Here is a 16,861-nt window from a genome sequence, read left to right on the forward strand (position 1 = left end):
CTCCCACTGCTATGCCTGTGACCTGCCCCCAAAAATGTCCATGCTCCCTCTTCAAGCAATGCCCGTGTCCCCTCCTGCTGCCCCCCTGCCATCCCTGTCCCCACTCTAGCCTCCCCCACCCAAGCCCCTTGGTCCCCAAAGCCACCAAACACCACATTCGACAAGGTCCTCACACCCGAGGCAGCACATCCAGTTGCCCTCCAAGCCACCCCCAGCCCTGTGCTTCCTTCCCCTTCTAGTTTAGGAGCTCCCCCTCCAACTTATGAGTCCCCTTCTCCAGTTATATTTTTTGAAAAATAAATACAAAGTTCATTGTGGTGAAATCCAAACAGGTGTGTTTATTCAGAGGTCAGGGAGGAGGAGGAGAAGGAGGGAGAGATTGTGGTGGGAAAGGTATAGTGGAGCAAGGAGAGGCCCCTAGTGGGGAGGCCCTGGGGAGAATTACTGGGGTCCTTCAGAGAAATTCTCCTTCAGGGCCTCCCATATGTGCACCCCAGTCTGATGTGCCTGGTGGATGGCAGCTCTGTGGCTGCTCAAAGGGTATCTCCTCATGACTGGCCTCTGCCCCCACCCTGGGAGGAAGACCTTCTCCTTCCTCTCCACGTTGAGGTGGGTCAGGAGGCACCTGAACCATGCCTTGAGGCATTTGAAGGCGCACTCTACCTGGCTCCTAATCCAGCTGAGGTGGAAGTTAAATTGGTACCTCCTAGGGTCCAGGTGGCCGGTGTAGGGATTCATTAACCACAGCATCAGGGGGTATCCCCCATAACTCACAGTGGCATCTGCACATCCCCAACCACAAAGTCATGGCAGGGAAGAATGAGCCCACCTCCAGCTTGCCGTCGAGGCTGGAGTTATGAAACATGCAGGCATTGTGTTCCCTGCCCAACCACCCAATAAAAATGTCTGTAAACTGTCCTCAGTGGTCGACCAGGGCCTGCAGCACCACTGAAAAGTAGCCCTTCCTATTAATATACTGGGTTGCTTGGTGTTCTGGAGCTCAGATTGGGATTTGGGTCCCATCTATGGCTCCGGTGCAGTTTGGGAACCCTATGGCAGCAAATCCTATCATAATTGGGTCTAGGTCTCCCAGGAAGATGATCCTGCACAGCAGAAAGGAGTTGATGGCCCTCACTACCTGCAGAAAGAGACCAAAAAAACATATAAAACAGAGAATGGGAGGGAATGCCTGAGCTCTTGGGAGGACCCCTCCCTCCCCTCTCTTCCCCCTCTCAGAACCCGTGGAGCCACCCCCTATGAGGCCACCCCCCAGCACCAGGACTGTGTGAAGGTGGGATGGGGGCTTCCCCCCGACTCACAGGACTCCCCTGCCCCCCACCCTCCCTTTTACTGATGGGTCCCCTTTTCCAGGACTCTCTCCCTCCCCTGCAGGGACTGCATCACAAGAGTGCCTTACCTCCATGAGGAGGGCCCTGACAGTGGACTTCCCCATGCTGAACTGATAGCTGCCTGGGATGATGAGCTTCTACATGGTGATTGCGACCCGCTTCCTCAGGGGGATGGCGGGCCACAGGTGGGTGTCCTGTCCTGGACCCGTCCTGTGATGAGAACAGGGGCGAGCCAGGCTCAGTGCTCCAAAAAGGTGACTTTCCGCATACTGAAGTTTTGGAGCCACTGCTGGTCATCCCACTGCTCCATGACCAGCCGGTCACACCAGTCAGAACTGTTATCCCACCTCCAAAAACACCTCTCCACTGCGGGGTGAAGTTGCATGGGTCTTGCTCCTATACACTGGGAGAGTGTCTCTGGAATGAGCTTGGAGTCAAGCTCGTGCAGGGCCAGGAAGGCAGCCCGCACAAACTGCTGCAGAAACTGCAGTAGAGCCGTGTGGGGCCAACACATGCCCAGGGGCAGCTCTGGCTCCATGGCACAAACAAAAAAGCTGTGGCATCCAAAGAAGTTGGGCAAATCTGAGATAGGCAAGCATGCAGCAGAAGCAGAGAAACGGCTGTCCGGAGTGGTCCCTTGAAGTGTTTGTCTCTGCCAGGCTTTGGCACCAGCACTCGGAAAGCAACTGGTGACCTAAAGCCCTGGCTGAACAGGTTCCAGGTGGCCTTATATGCAAGATAGCATCAATCAATATGGGCGCTATCTTCCGAAAAAGCAGATAGTTTTTTCAATGCACTTTGGCAGTGTGGATGCTCTCTTTCAGAAGAAGTTTTTCCGGAAGATCTTTTCCGGAAAAGCTTCTTCCAATAGAAAACTGCAGTCTAGACAGAGCCTGAGTGACTTATCTCCCAGACAGAAAAGAAAAAAAATGGTGGGAATTCCTGACATGGATGAAGGGGAAAAGGTGAGGGCCTGGAATGCACGGAAGAGGCAGCTTCTGGTATGGGAAAGAGAAGAGACACACAGAATACTTGGTATGAGAGAGATGATCATGGAGGTTGCACTGAGTTCCTGAAATACACTGAGAATAGTAAAGCAGTACACAGAGAGCTTATTGGGAAATGGAGGGATGGTCAGAACCCGTGGTATACCAAAAGCTTTCTCTGTGAGATAGGGAAATGCAATTATTCCCACTTTACAGATGGGGAACTGAGGCACAGATAGGCTAGGCAATTTGTCCAAGTTGCACAAGAAGTGCGTATCAGAGTTGGAAACTCCCAAGAGTTTCCAAGTTAGGCTCATACTCCCTCTATGTTTCCACATATGTGCTTAAAACCAGTCTTCTATTATCTCTAGATAAGCCACTCCAAGCATTACATAAAGCATGTCATAAAGGCTTCTTAAAAGAAGAGGAAAAAAAAGCAAAAATGAATGCATCTAAACAGCATTTTTAATCTCAAAATAGAGTATTTTGAAATAGCGGCTAGCCGCGATTATGCAAATGAAGCGCGGGACATTCAAATCATGCTTCATTTGCAGTTTTATTTGTCTGCATTTTCATTCCTCTCTCAAAAGAGGAATGCAGTGTAGACATACCCTAAGTCTGAGGTAGCACATCTGCATTAATGGACCCAGCCTTGGACTAATTTCAATGCTTCCTCATAGTGAAGACACACTAGTTCAAACTTATGAAATTGGGAGTAAACTTATGAAATTGGGAGTTCTTAAGTTGATTATAGTAATTTCAGAATAGTTTCCCAATGTATACATGGTCTAGCGAAATGTTATGAGACAGTCCAGGCTAAGGTGTCACAGTGATACCCCAGCTCCAATTTGCACTGTCAGAATCCTGTTATACTATCTAATTTAAATTGTGTCAATTTAAATGATCTTCTTTAGCATTAAACTGCTAGCTGGATTTAAATCTCATGCACAATACCCAGAACGATGTCTTATTTTATGAAGGAAGTTTATCAGTCTAGTATTTGTCACTGATTACCAACAGGAAGACTCATAGGCTACCGAAAATCAGTCAGACATGCAGAATGAAAGGCAATCAGTGCACTAGGATTCAGGCCCAAAATCCTGTGATTCTACTTTGATAGAATTAAGGGTAAGAGGTTAAAAAGGACATTAGAGTATTCTAACGTGAATAAAAGGGAAATTGGGCTAAACTTATCTTAATTTTTCAGTAAATGATATTGCTAACACACAGATTTTGCATCTATTACAGTCCATGGAAGTTTCATCACATAACAACAGATATGGGTATTTAAGGGATCAAAGAGATGATGAAAATAAAATCAATATCATAATTTGCTTTGAGTGAGAGCCAGTTTATACACTCTCATGAATATCTTTATTCTTCATGTTCAGTTATCAAAACGGCATAAAATTATTGCTTTTAGTTTCATTGACTTTAAAGATGTGAAATACGAAATTCTTATGTTCTGATTATAAAGAAACAAAATTAAAAGTATTACTTCTGCTCAGTGTTATATTGACAATCTTTACATGCACTTTAAGTCCCTCCTTACCTGTGAAGCCTCGAAGACACAGGCATTGAAAATGTGGTTGCTCTTTAGAGTGGGTCACATCAATACAGGTAGCTCCATTGTAGCAATTGTCAGGGTAAATTAAACATGCATTTTTGACAAATTGACAGAATTCCCCTGTCCATCCAGGTGTGCAGAGACACTAGAAATAAGAAAGAAAACAGTGAAAAAGTATACAGATATTTCATGAGACATTATGAACCAAATAATATCATAAGATGCATCTGGGCTACTTCCACATTGTGCAATCTTGTGCAAGAAGATATGCAAATGAGGCGTGGCAATGAATATTGCCGCACCTCATTTGCATACCTAATGAGCAGTCTACACTCCTGAAAATAAGCAAAAGAACAATTCTTGAGCAAAAGCCCCTTGCGCAAAAATGGTGGCTCATTAGGTATGCAAATGAGACATGCCGATATTTATCACTGTGCCTCATTTGCATATCTACTTGAGCAAGAATGAGCAATGTAGATGTAGCCCAGGTATTTGCATCCTGCTAAAGGTATATTGAATACATGCGGTTACAGATGGTAAACATGACTGACACAGTACTAACTTGGTTGCTGGGAAGGGCATAAATGGGTAGAGAAATGTTCTGGGTTCTGTACATAGCTGGGACTAAACCAGTGGAGTGAGGGAGTGCTGATAGAAGCCGCCTTCGAAAGCAAAAAGATTAGATTATAGGTCACTTGGTAGGGGTGGGGAAAACACCCACAAAATGGAAGCAATTAGTCTGGGAAGCCAAGTGACTAAGACAAAGGCTAACTAACCAGCCACAAGTCAGAGTAGTACAGGGAAGTTTCCATCTCCATTATCCAGTCAACTATTCCCATCTTTTAAATATAAAATCAGCTTAGTATGTGTATGTATGTATGTATACGCACATACATACATACAGAGCTGGAGATCTATCTATCTATCTATCTATCTATCTATCTATCTATCTATCTATCTATCTATCTATCTATCTATCTATCTAACATCACTCTTTAAGAGTTGACTTGTTTTTCACTTAGGCTTTCCTTAAAAATGCAGCCTGATGTAGATACCCTGAATGGAAATTTTCTGTCTCAGTCATTAAAGTTTGACAAAGTTATAACCACATCACATCACTCTGGTAGATGGGAAAATACTTACAGCGGGAAATACAATGACACTGGGGGAGAGAAACAGTTTGCGGTGTTGAGCTAAAGTAGGATTTTACAATAAAGGGGATATTGCATATAATTCTCACAAAATTGTCAGTTCATCACATTCACTTTCTTAGTTTCATGTTCAGCTTTCTCACTGCAAGTAGATATGGAAGCACCAAAGTCTTTTTTCTTCAATTATTTCTCCGTTTTGGGATCATATATTTGAAATTCAATTCTGTGACTTTTGAGATTTCTAGGTTTTAAAAAATGCACTAACCACACTGTGAATTCCATAACATTAAGTTGATATGAGCATAATAAAATGTTGTGTCTATTATAGGCCATTCTTAATTTTGTCTCATGAATATTCATGAACCAATCCAGCTAGGTTTTACTAGGGTTAAAATCAAAATCACCTTAGTAGCTAACATTAAAATGAAATCTTTCTTTTATGCCAGAGTTAACATTTGCAACACTCAACTAACATTAATGCTAAATGTAAGTGCTCTGGACAAAAGCATTCTCAGTAGAGGAAGTGACACACACTTGAAAATAATAGTTTGGGAAAGAAAGTAATTAATAATTAATCATTTCTTCTCACTCCCAAAATAGTCTTCCCAAATGTGTGTCACATTCTCTGCTGTTTTTAAATGCAATATAATTAATTATAATGGTGTTCCAGATCTGGTTCATTCCAGCTTTTACCTCAAGTCAAAAGTAAATATAAAATTTACACTTGAATTCAATTTTTTTTGTGCATCATCATCATCACCATAATCATAATTACAGCAAATTGCATTCATCAGGACACATGATCTTTGTTTAACTTTATCCATTTTTACCTCACTTTATGGAATGGAATGTGATGTGATACATAAATAACATTTGTAAGGGGCCTCTCTCCTGAGAGCAAAAGTACAGAATGTGATCTGGCTTCAATACTAATTAAAATTAAAGGGAATATTGCTTTGTTGTCACATGTAGTTTTACAAAAATTCTGTATCACAGCTGTTCAGGCCTGATGGCACACTGGTTGGAAAACACAGGTATATTGCATTCAATGGCATCACAGGAAAGTTTTCTTTAAACATTTTTTCCTGAAAAAAATGGCATTTAGGTAATATGTAAGGGTATGTCTACACTACCACCCTAGTTCGAACTAGGGTGGTTAATGTAGGCAACCGAAGTTGCAAATGAAGCCCGGGACTTGAATTTCCCGGGCTTCATTTGCATCTTGCCAGGCATTAACATTTTTAAATGTCCGCTAGTTTGGACTCCATGCCTGCGGCTACACGCGGCACGGACTAGGTAGTTCGGATTAGGCTTCCTATTCTGAATTACCAGTACACCTCGTTCCACGAGGAGCAACGGTAGTTCGGAATAGGAAGCCTAATCCAAACTACCTAGTCCGTGCCGCATGTAGCCTCAGGCACGGAGTCCGAACTAACGGACATTTAAAAATGGTGGCACCTGGCAAGATGCAAATGAAGCCCGGGAAATTCAAATCCCGGGCTTCATTTGCAACTTCGGTTGCCTACATTAACCACCCTAGTTCGAACTAGGGTGGTAGTGTAGACATACCCTCAGAGTGTTATCATTAGTAGTTTTACCCATACAACCAAAAGGAAAATAGAACCCTACACCATCCTTCCCTAAACACACAACCAAATCCCATTTTACAAGAAAGGTAATTCTTTAAAGAACTTTACCTGGCTGCAGTCTAATTTCCATGGTCATGTGTTTACATAACCCACAGCCATTATCACAATGAAGGATGGAATGCCAAAGACTGAAACAACATGGAAGCGATACTACCCTTTAATTCAGAGAAGTGGTTTGTTCATGTCTGAAGAGAGCAAAATTGTCAAGGCAGTTGATAAATGCCTGCATCTGTTTTGTCAATAAATACAGGACACCAAGTCCCCGGGCTCTCAAGCAAGCAGTAAATTCACCTTTTTCATTATGAAATACTCTAACAGATGCAGCATATTGGAAGTTTTACTTGAAGGCTGAGAAATACAGTTTTTGTTGCACTTTTTAATTGTCAAGCAAAAGTTGACTTGCGAAGTGAAGGGGTAAGTGTGTTTGTATGTGGTGGTAATAGAGGGGTAGAATGATACTGATACTTCCAAAGTGGGTCTAAACAACATACAAATATGAAACAAAAAAACAGAGGACAAACCAGGTGACATCATCTCGGTACTATGTGTATTCTCTTTCCATCCCATTGACCCATCACTTTCTTTTTATGTACATATTTTCTTTATTTTTACTTATACAACAAATGTAAGATCTGTTATGTGCCTTTTCCTTTGCTATTTCTGTCCTGGGGATGTTCAGCACAGAGCCTCATGGGACTGATTGATGAGGAAAGATTTGAAGACCTCAGCATGTACTTTTTGGCTAAATGACAAATAAAGAGAAAGGAATGTACTTTTTTAGATTGATGAACGGAGGGTAGCTATGATCAATATACAGAATAAAGAAAAAAGAAATCTAAGGTGGAAAAACTAAGGGAAACATTCTGCTTGAAATCTTCAGTGTGTAAAATAATCTTCAAAGTAAAGTACAGGAAGTCACATAGGTTGTCACTTTATAACTACAATGGGAAAAATAACCACAGGAAAAATAGTAGAGTGTAAGTAACAATCCTGTACTATTTTGTTACATCAGTAGGTCCTTTTCTCAATAACCTCTTCAGTTCTAATTATGATTATCCTATGAGGAAAAAGGTTCTGGACCTTATCCTTTCAAACTGTTTATTGTAGAAGAAAATTAAATTCAGGATAATTCTACAGATGTCAATAAATTGCTCAGGGATTATTTTGGCAAATGATTTATTACTGTAATGTTGAATCATCATCTTAGAATAGATTTTGGGATGTGAATGGACCTGTAACAACATATAGAAAGAACCAGATCAATTCCTTACCTATTGTGTCATACCACAAGAGGAACTCTGCTCTTCTGAAGATTACAACTAGATAGTATACTGTGAGGCACAGTCTAGGGCTTATCTTCATATCTTCTTCTGATCTTACTTTTGAAAGCAGAGCTTTTGAAAGTGAAAGTAATCAAGACACGGCTTTTTCAGTGTGCCCCCTCACCCCTTTGTCAAAAAGCCACTCTCCTCAAAAAAAGAGGTTGACGCAGCTTTTTGACAAAGGGGGGGTGACTGAAAAAGCCGTATCTTAATTACTTCCACTTTCAAAAACTCCACTTTCGAAAGTGAGATCAGAAGAAGACATGCAAATTCCTGCAGAATTTGAATATCCTCTTTCAACACTCTAGTGTAGTCTAGATAAGAAACTCTGTTACACTAGAATCTAAAATTCTTGGGACCAAATCATTCCTCAAAGAAAAACATTAATGTCCCTCCCACCAAAAATATTGCATCAAGGAGGAAAACTGGGTTTACCCCACACTAGTCCAATCTAGCATAATATGCAGAAATGCCATCCCCAATAGCAGATCACATAAATATATGCTGAGGTCACAATGACCTTAGAGAACTCTTGTTTCTCCTCACAGTTCTTGAGTGTTGCTGAAAGAGCTTTCCCTGGACATTTCTGTCCTAGGGAACTTCTTAAGGTAAACATCTGTCTAAAATTAATACATGTGTAGTTGTGACGGGGTGGAGCAACCCTGTCACCCCCCACTAGCGCAAGACAAAGGGGGGGGTAGAAAACGGCATCGGGACTCAAACTGCTCCAGGCGCGCAACAGGACAGCAGGGTAACGCGGCATCAGCAGGCTCCAGAACAGGGTGCCTGCGTCATGAGCGCGCCCAAGCCAGCCGCTGACATCACGGGCGCACCCGGGTGCGTCAGAGGGGAGGGCAACCCGGAAGGGCCGGGTTTAAAAGCCACAGGCGAGTTAGCCCGAGGGTGGTGGTCGGGCGGCAAGCGGGAGGAGAAGAGGGGAGAGCACGCTCCCGACTATGACTGAGGGAGGAGTGACCAAGGTCCAAGGCGGGCCGTGAAACCAGATAGCAGGTGCGTTTGGGGGAATCTCCCCGCCTGCTACCGCTGAGAGCCTCGCGCTTGGCGTCAGGGCCCTGGGCCAGGGTCCGGAGAGAGGGTGGGCCCGGACCACCACTTCGCCCGGAAGGTGGTATCTACAGTCACACTAGGTGCCCTATGGGGTGCCTTGCGACAGTAGTGCTTCTGGTGTGTGTTGGTGGCAGCAATAAGGGCTGGGTTCATTATGTGTAGGCATCCCTTCTTAGAAAACATTAGCCATGTAACAGATGGCATGGAGGTCTATGTAGTCAACTGATTGTCTTTCATCCCCTGCTTGCTTGAGGAGCCTTAGACTTTAAAGATGCTTTGGAGTAGAAGAGGTGGGAGCGCCCACAGTGCACCATTTGGTGCTACATAGTAAATTTAAAGGGCATGGGAATCTGGTGTCACCACTGCTGCAGTAGTCGCAGCAACGGCCAGGAATCCTGGGTCCTTTAGAATCACCAGGCCCCAGAGCAGTTGTCCCCTTTGTCCTCCCTATCAGTGGACCTACCATTCACTCATATAGCGATGCTCAACTGTTCATGGTTTTCATCCTAAATTCATGCCCAAGTCATTCCAGATTTTCTCAAAGCTGTGCTCTTTGTAGAGACAATTTCTGGACCGGTGCTCAGGAAGACCATGTATGAGACACTGTGTTTTGTCTTAGCTGTGGCAACTACCCCCACCCAGATATTCAAACAATCTAATTCCCTTATCTAGTTTGACCAATATATATAGTAGAGGGGAACTGTTGGCATTTGATGGCGTAGATCAAATTACTCGAAGAGCAGTCAAAGGACCCTGTGATTTTGTGGCCAGTGTTGTTTGGTCAAACTGGACAGTCTCTACGTGAAAGAATCTATGGACACAAATCGGATATACATAAAGAAAATACTAAGAAGCCAGTGGCAGAATATTTCTGTTTACCTAACCATAATCTCACAGATGTGAGTAGGTGGCGGTCTTGTCACAGGCCAGTTCCTCAAGCCAAATCCACAGGGAAAGCTTGGAATTACAATACATATGCAAATTCAATTCAATTAATTATGGACTTAATCAAGATATGGGGTGGTGGAACCTTTATCAAAGAGGGTGCTAACTACTTTCTGAATGGTATCCTTCCTGCCTTATCTATCCACTCACTTTGATCTTTATCTACTCAGGTTTAGCACCTTTTCTTCTGATACTTTATGCATAGAGGTAGGGGGCTGGATGACAGAACATCTTTTGTTTCAGCTAGACCAGATTAACACGGCTGCATTTTAATCACTAATCTACATGTTTTGTTCGTCTATAAAGTGCTACCACTTTTTCTGTAATAGACTAACTTGGCTGTTTTTTTTCTGTAATAGACTAACTCGGCTACCCCCTGAAGCTCCTTATGCAGGGAGTAGAGCATCTACTTATCACTTGTGAGGTGGTACATCCCTGTTCAAATCTTTTATTCTTATAAGGCAGAGGAGCGACTTAAACCAGGAGTTCCCTGAAGGCCCTAAGCACCAGACTAAAGATTTAGGAGAGGTACTCATCCTTTGCTGTTTTCTATGAAATTGAATGGTCTGAGCACACCAAGGGTGCATCTTCACTGCACCCATAGCTCGAAATAAGTTATGCAATTTGAGCTATGCAAATTGTGTAGCTTATTTCGAGTCAATTTCAAAATAGCTTATTTTGAAATTTGCTGCTTTCTACACAGCACTTACTTCAAAATAAATCACTATTTCAGCATCTTCCTTAATCCTCGTGCAATGAGGTTTACAGGGATATTGAAATAGTGAGCCCATTATATTCCGAAAAAACGGGTGCTCTCAAAAGACATGGAATAGCTATTTCAGGATACTGCAGTGTAGATGTAGCCCTACAAAATCAACCCTTCTACATAACTATCTTCATCCAGTGCACAGGGGTTTCTGCAGGAAATATCCTTTGTCCATAGCTCAAGCGGAAGTCACCTCTCCTTTAAGCAGAGTTTATTTAGTTCCCTTGTGGCTTTTTATAACTTTAATTTTTTTAAACAAAGTGATACTAAGTGTACCCAGTACCTCTCTTGAGAGTTAAACATGATTAGCAAGAAGCAGCAGAATGTGCTGAGTGCTCACCTTGCAATTTTGAAACAGGCATCTGCTAGAAGGAGTCGCAAACTTCACGGAGCTCATGAAGTGTTTCTGATCCTACTGGTATTAATAAGCAGGTAACAGAATTTTATTATAAGTTATGTACTTCAGAATTATACAGTGCTGAGCAGGCTGGCTGAACTTTTATGGAATCTTTCCATGTCTATCCACCTTATCTCAAGGAGACAGCTCCTTATTAGATAGGGATGTGAGAAAAAAAATGGTTTGGGAACTCATTGCATCCTGGAAAAGTGGTTCAAACCTGAGCCTAGGCATGCTGCTAAATTATTTTTATTAAAAAAATAATTCAGACTCAGCTAGCCTCCTGATGATAAAACTTTTCATGAGACTTGGGAAAATAAACTTATTTTAGAACAGTCACTAGTTTCATTTAAGATTGTCAGTTGCATATTATGAAATATCTGCTTCAAATTGCAGAAGGGTGAGGGATATGAGGGAGAAATGAGGTGAAGACATTCTTACTGCTTCTGGGGGATCAATCAGCAGGCCGTCTTTATGTCTGCTTACTTTTGGTGTTCAATTTATTTGAAGCAATAACATTGAACAGAAAAAACCCCAACACACTCCACCCTGGAAGATTTGTGCTGTTGTCACTGAGAAAACTCCTTTCAGGTAGAGATTATACACATGCAAGAGAGCATTGAGCAGATGGCATTCTTATACTGATAAAGCTGGTAGTACATCAGCATAACACTGCTGAAATTTAAGGAATTTTGTTGATTTATATTAGTTGAAGATTTCCTCTGTGTTGTCTAATGTTGATCCTGACCTCCTACCCATATAGATAGGTTATCACAATTATAAGTAACAAAAATCTTAGCCCCAATTTTCTCTCAATGTTGGTTGTTCTTAGAGCTCATGAATCTCAGATCCTAGATTCCTCTACCCAGAAGGTGTTACCCCTGTCTCTTACCACCCTGGATTCCGTTGAAGCCAAATGAGTCACACTGTAAAAAATCAGGGAAGAATCATCCATTGCTTTCTTCTCTAGTTTCTTAGGTGTTGTAAGAATTTTTGTTTTCTCCTAACAGTGAGGAATCAAAACTGGAATAGATAGTATCCAGCACAACCTTCCTTTTTTCACTCCAATTTCTTTATGACCATTATAATATTCCTCTTATTATGTGTTGATGCCAGTTGAACATGTGGATGACTGAAGGGAATGAGTCCTCAGGAGATCTTATGTGGAATAATGGTTTACTGTTTCTTGAGATACTGAAATTAAAATATGGAATTTGAAATTGTAATCTTATTAGGTTTCTGCAACCCTAACACTTTAGAGAGATATTTGGTGTTGGCTTCAGTGTACCCATGATCACTGCTTTGGGAATGGCTGTGGTATGTGATTCATCGTCTCATTAAAAAAATAGTGCTTTGCATAAGGGTTTTGTAGAGGCTCTCTGTGACTTTTTTTTAGGGATCGTAAAAGTGTTTTAGAAACATGACTCAGCAGTTTCCATACTTGAAGAGGACTGCCCAAATAATACACAGGATAATAATAAATCAGTATTCATGTTAAATTTTGCACAGCTGCCTAATGACTTTAGTTAAGATATACTCAGCAGTTTATGAGTAATGCTTCAAGTGGCAAGCTGAATCGGGGAGTTTTGTTTATAACCTTTCAGTGTTGTGAATGGTTTAATATTTCAATTGTGGACTTTATGGAGATGGCATACTTTGAAGGACACTTCCGAGATGACTGGGATGGCTGGCATTAAGCCAAAGCACTGCAGTATACATATTTAAGATCACTTAGTAATAGCAAAAATAGCATTACTTTGAAAATTAAAAAAAGAAAGAAAGAAATTAGATATACCTGTAAGTTAAATTAATTATCATGTATCACTTATTTTAACTTGGATAATTGTGGAGAACTGTTGATTAGTCTCTGTTCAATACTATTTGAGATTTTTAAAAATATTAAGTTGTGAAGAAACACATTTTGTACAGTAAATGAATGATCTAAACTGCAAGTGTGACCAACCATCCACTCTTACCTCATTTAAATTAATTTTAATGGCTCACTTCTGCAGCATCATAGATAAATGTGGATTTACATATCTGACTATATTTCAAATATACATATTTTCAAACCAGCTAGATGTAAATTTGTCTAAACTGAGTAGCTGTAGAATCATGTTTCCATAACCACTGTCCTTTCTTCACTTTTCTGTGTCTTTGTGTATGTGTTTTTCCTCACTTGTCTGTCAAATCCATTATTTAGATTATTCTGATCCTTCAATGTAATCTGCATTCAATGGGTATGGGTATGTCAGAATAATAACTCCCAAAATAAATATTTCAAAATAGCATGTCCTCATTACAGGGAAACCTCGAAATTAGTCAAAGGCAGGCTCCCCTAATGTGGACGTGCTATCTCAACTTAGAGCCCCAGGAAACACTGGGGAGTAATTATATAGAATGGCCCTGGAGAGGAGCTATTTCAAAATCGCAGCAGTGGAGCGTCCACGCTACTACTATTTTGAAACAGCAATTTCAAAATAAGTGTTATTCCTTGTAGTCGGCAAGAGTAAGTCTCAGGTCCAACACTGGGTTCCCAAAGCACAAAGAATGCCACACAGGTATCTGTCAAACACAAGTCGTTTATTTCTTGACAGCTAACAGCTGTGCCCCATAAATGGAAGAACAATATAACAAAGAAGCGGCATATCTTATGTCCCTTCCTGCAAGCCTGGGACCTCAGGTAGGCTGCACACAAAGTGGGAGGTTGTCTCAGTTTCCGAGGCGCTGGTACCCAAAGCCCATCGGCGAAGTCTGATTTGCTAGGCTCTGAGGCAGCCTTAAATACAGTTTTCCTCCCTTGTTTGGCCGTTTGGAAATTTTCAAGGCTTACTCAATAGTGATGATGTAGAGCTTAGCTGTTAGTTATCGAGTTATCGATTTGGTTCTGATCTGGATCTTCTTGTCCATTGGCCCTGTTTACGCGATCAGTACTTTTAGGGTAAACAGAATTGTTTATGCGTTCTTGTGCTTTATCCTTATCTTTACTTGTTCTTGCTATTCTGGCAACAATGCTTATCTTAAGTGGCGTATGTTCCCAAAGACTTGCTTCTGGCTCATCAGATATAGGAGAAAGGGAAAGGGGGGAAGAAATGCAGGCCTCACCACCCCTAAACTATCACGCACAACGTTATTCCGCAATTGACCACTACATTCTTCATGAAATGAGGGTTTATTATTTTGAAATGAGAAGCCTGTTATTTTGAAATAATTTTGCAATAACAGGCTTTATGTGTAAATGCTTGCCTTGTTATTTCAAAATAGAGTTATTTCAAAATAAACAGTAGTTTATGCTCTGGGAGGCTAGGCCCAGGTGTAAATCTTCATCTCTGTTGATCAAATGGAAGGATCAGAGCCATACACTGCAAGATCATTGACATAGGCATTGTTTCCCATGCATTTCATGCTATGAAATTAATTAAAGAATAATAATTACTACTGGGACTCTTAATGGGTCTTTTAATAGCTCTTTCAAGCAAAGCTTTCCCATTCACCTTTTCATCTCTAAACTCTACTCCTTCCATCCTCCTGCTCTGAAACTTATTTTATGTTAACTTTTTCACTGTCTTGCTAACATATTTTCCTGTCCAGTGCTTTTGTACATCAGTGGCACTATATGAACAATATTTTTGTCTCACCTGTGTCCATCTTCCACTGTACTCTTTACTGATTTGTGCTATTTAATTTGTAATATGTTTTGTGCTTTGTGCTTTTCCTTTATTTATTTGCATTGTTGATGTTAAGAAGAAATTATCAGGAACAACTGTTTATAAAATTTTTTTTAAAAGTTTTAATGATTTCAAAATTACTGTTTTAAGCCTCCATTACGATAAAGCAGGGTAAGGGAACGTAAGGCCCAGGGGCTGGAAGTGGCCCCAGGCTTGCCCGGATCTGGCCCCTGAGGTTCAGGACTCCTCTCAGAATTAGAGAGCCCACACTGGCACTCCAGCCCCCTCACCATTCCACTGTGGGGCTAGAGTACACAAAATATTCTAACCTGGGCTGCCTAGGCTCTGGTGTATGAAGGGAATGTGAGGAGTGCCTTTCTCTTTCTCAATTGCGGGCCATATCAGTGAGGGGTTTGTTTTATTTTATTTTTGCTTTTCATTTGTGTGAGGCCCTGACTGATTTTTCTGTGGGTCAGTGGCCCTTGACCCAAACAAGGGTCCCCAGGCCTGCTTAATGACTTGTACATATTAAATTTTGAAGTCAATGAGACCACTCACAATGCATACATGTAAGCACACGTGTCTAGGCTGTTTCCTATTCTGGCACTTTGAGTGCAGAGGTGGGGGCTCACAAGAGACATTAAAATATTTTGCTACTAAAGGTGAGTGATTCCCTGGCCTGGTATTGCTACCACTACACAAATGCAAAAGCCTCTTTGAAAACCCAGGAAGGTGCACATGGGAATTCCTTCCTGTGAGGTACCCTCAAGCTCTTTTAACCCTCTAACTGGAATTAGCTTGGAAAACTAGCTGCTGAAATCAGCTGAAAATGGAACTTTAATTTCTCTAATGGTTTGGCATGCAGTGTTAGGCACACACACACACACACACACACAGCCTCCCACATTTTAGGACAAAAGAATCAGATCGAGGATTACTTTCATCGACCAAAAAACTAAAAAAGAAAAAAGAAGACCCCCCCCCCACTTGGTGAAACACACACCTTGGTTGCTGGGTATGGCAGAGCAACTAGAAAAAAAGATTTAAAAACACAGAGAATTGCTTCCCTGGGATTCAGTTGGGGAAGTTACAATATAAGGGGGCAGTTACCTGGGCTCAGCACAGAGAAGTCCAACAAACTCCAAAATAAAGAGAATAACTTGACCATGTCTGACTAAACATTCCCTATTCTGCTCGTATATCTGTTATTTTGAGGCTTAGTCCTTTCCTAGGATTACTGGATTCTCCATACCTGGCTCCTGGTTCCTTTCAGGTCATGCCATGATCTCCTCTGGCCACACAGGAACAGGGAGGCTGCTGCTTCCAATTCAAAAGCCCACACTCTGCTTTCGTTGGCTCTTCTGGTCTCCTGCCAACTCACTTCCTCCTTCTCTAGCATTCCTGTGGACTTTCTAGGACCCACTGTCAGCGGTTTTTACCCTTATAGGCAGCGCAATTAGGGTTAAATCTAAAGAGTTAACAACATGATATTTTGGCCTTGGAAAGGGTTGAGAAAAGGGCAACTAAAATAATTAGGGATTTGGAACAGGTCTCATATGAGGAGAGGTTAAAGAGACTGGAACTTTTCAGTTTAGAAAAGAGGAGACTGAGGAGGGATATGATAGAGGTCTATAAAATCATGAATGGTGTGGAGAGAGCCGATAAAGAAAAGTGGTCTATTAGTTCCCTAAATAGAAGAACTAGAGGACACCAAATGAAATTAATGGGTAGCAGGTTTAAAACTAATAAAAGAAAGTTCTTCTTCACACAGCATGTAGTCAACCTGTGGAACTCCTTGCCAGAGGAGGCTGTGAAGGCTAGGACTATAATAGAGTTTAAAGAGAAGCTAGATAATTTCATGGAGGTTAGGTTCATAAAAGGCTATTAGCCAGGGGATAAAATGGTGTCCTTAGCATTTGTTTGTCCGAGGCTGGAGAGGGATGGCAGGAGACAAATTGCTTGATCATCATCTTCGGTCCACCCTCTCTGGGGC

General features: G+C 41.6%; 1 protein-coding gene across 1 annotated transcript in view; it reads right to left on the bottom strand.

The window, feature by feature from the left end:
* Positions 1–16,861, bottom strand: part of LOC102461967 (protein eyes shut homolog) — a 166,894-nt gene that overhangs the window by 46,509 nt on the left and 103,524 nt on the right. Inside the window, exon 6 of the mRNA XM_089776927.1 lies at positions 3,834–4,047. Coding sequence (XP_089633053.1) covers positions 3,834–4,047 — 214 coding nt within the window. The remainder of the gene's footprint in view (positions 1–3,833; positions 4,048–16,861) is intronic.

The sequence above is a fragment of the Pelodiscus sinensis genome, chromosome 3, assembly GCF_052426305.1.
Source record: "Pelodiscus sinensis isolate ZL-2025 chromosome 3, ASM5242630v1, whole genome shotgun sequence".
Classification (NCBI taxonomy): Eukaryota; Metazoa; Chordata; order Testudines; family Trionychidae; genus Pelodiscus; species Pelodiscus sinensis.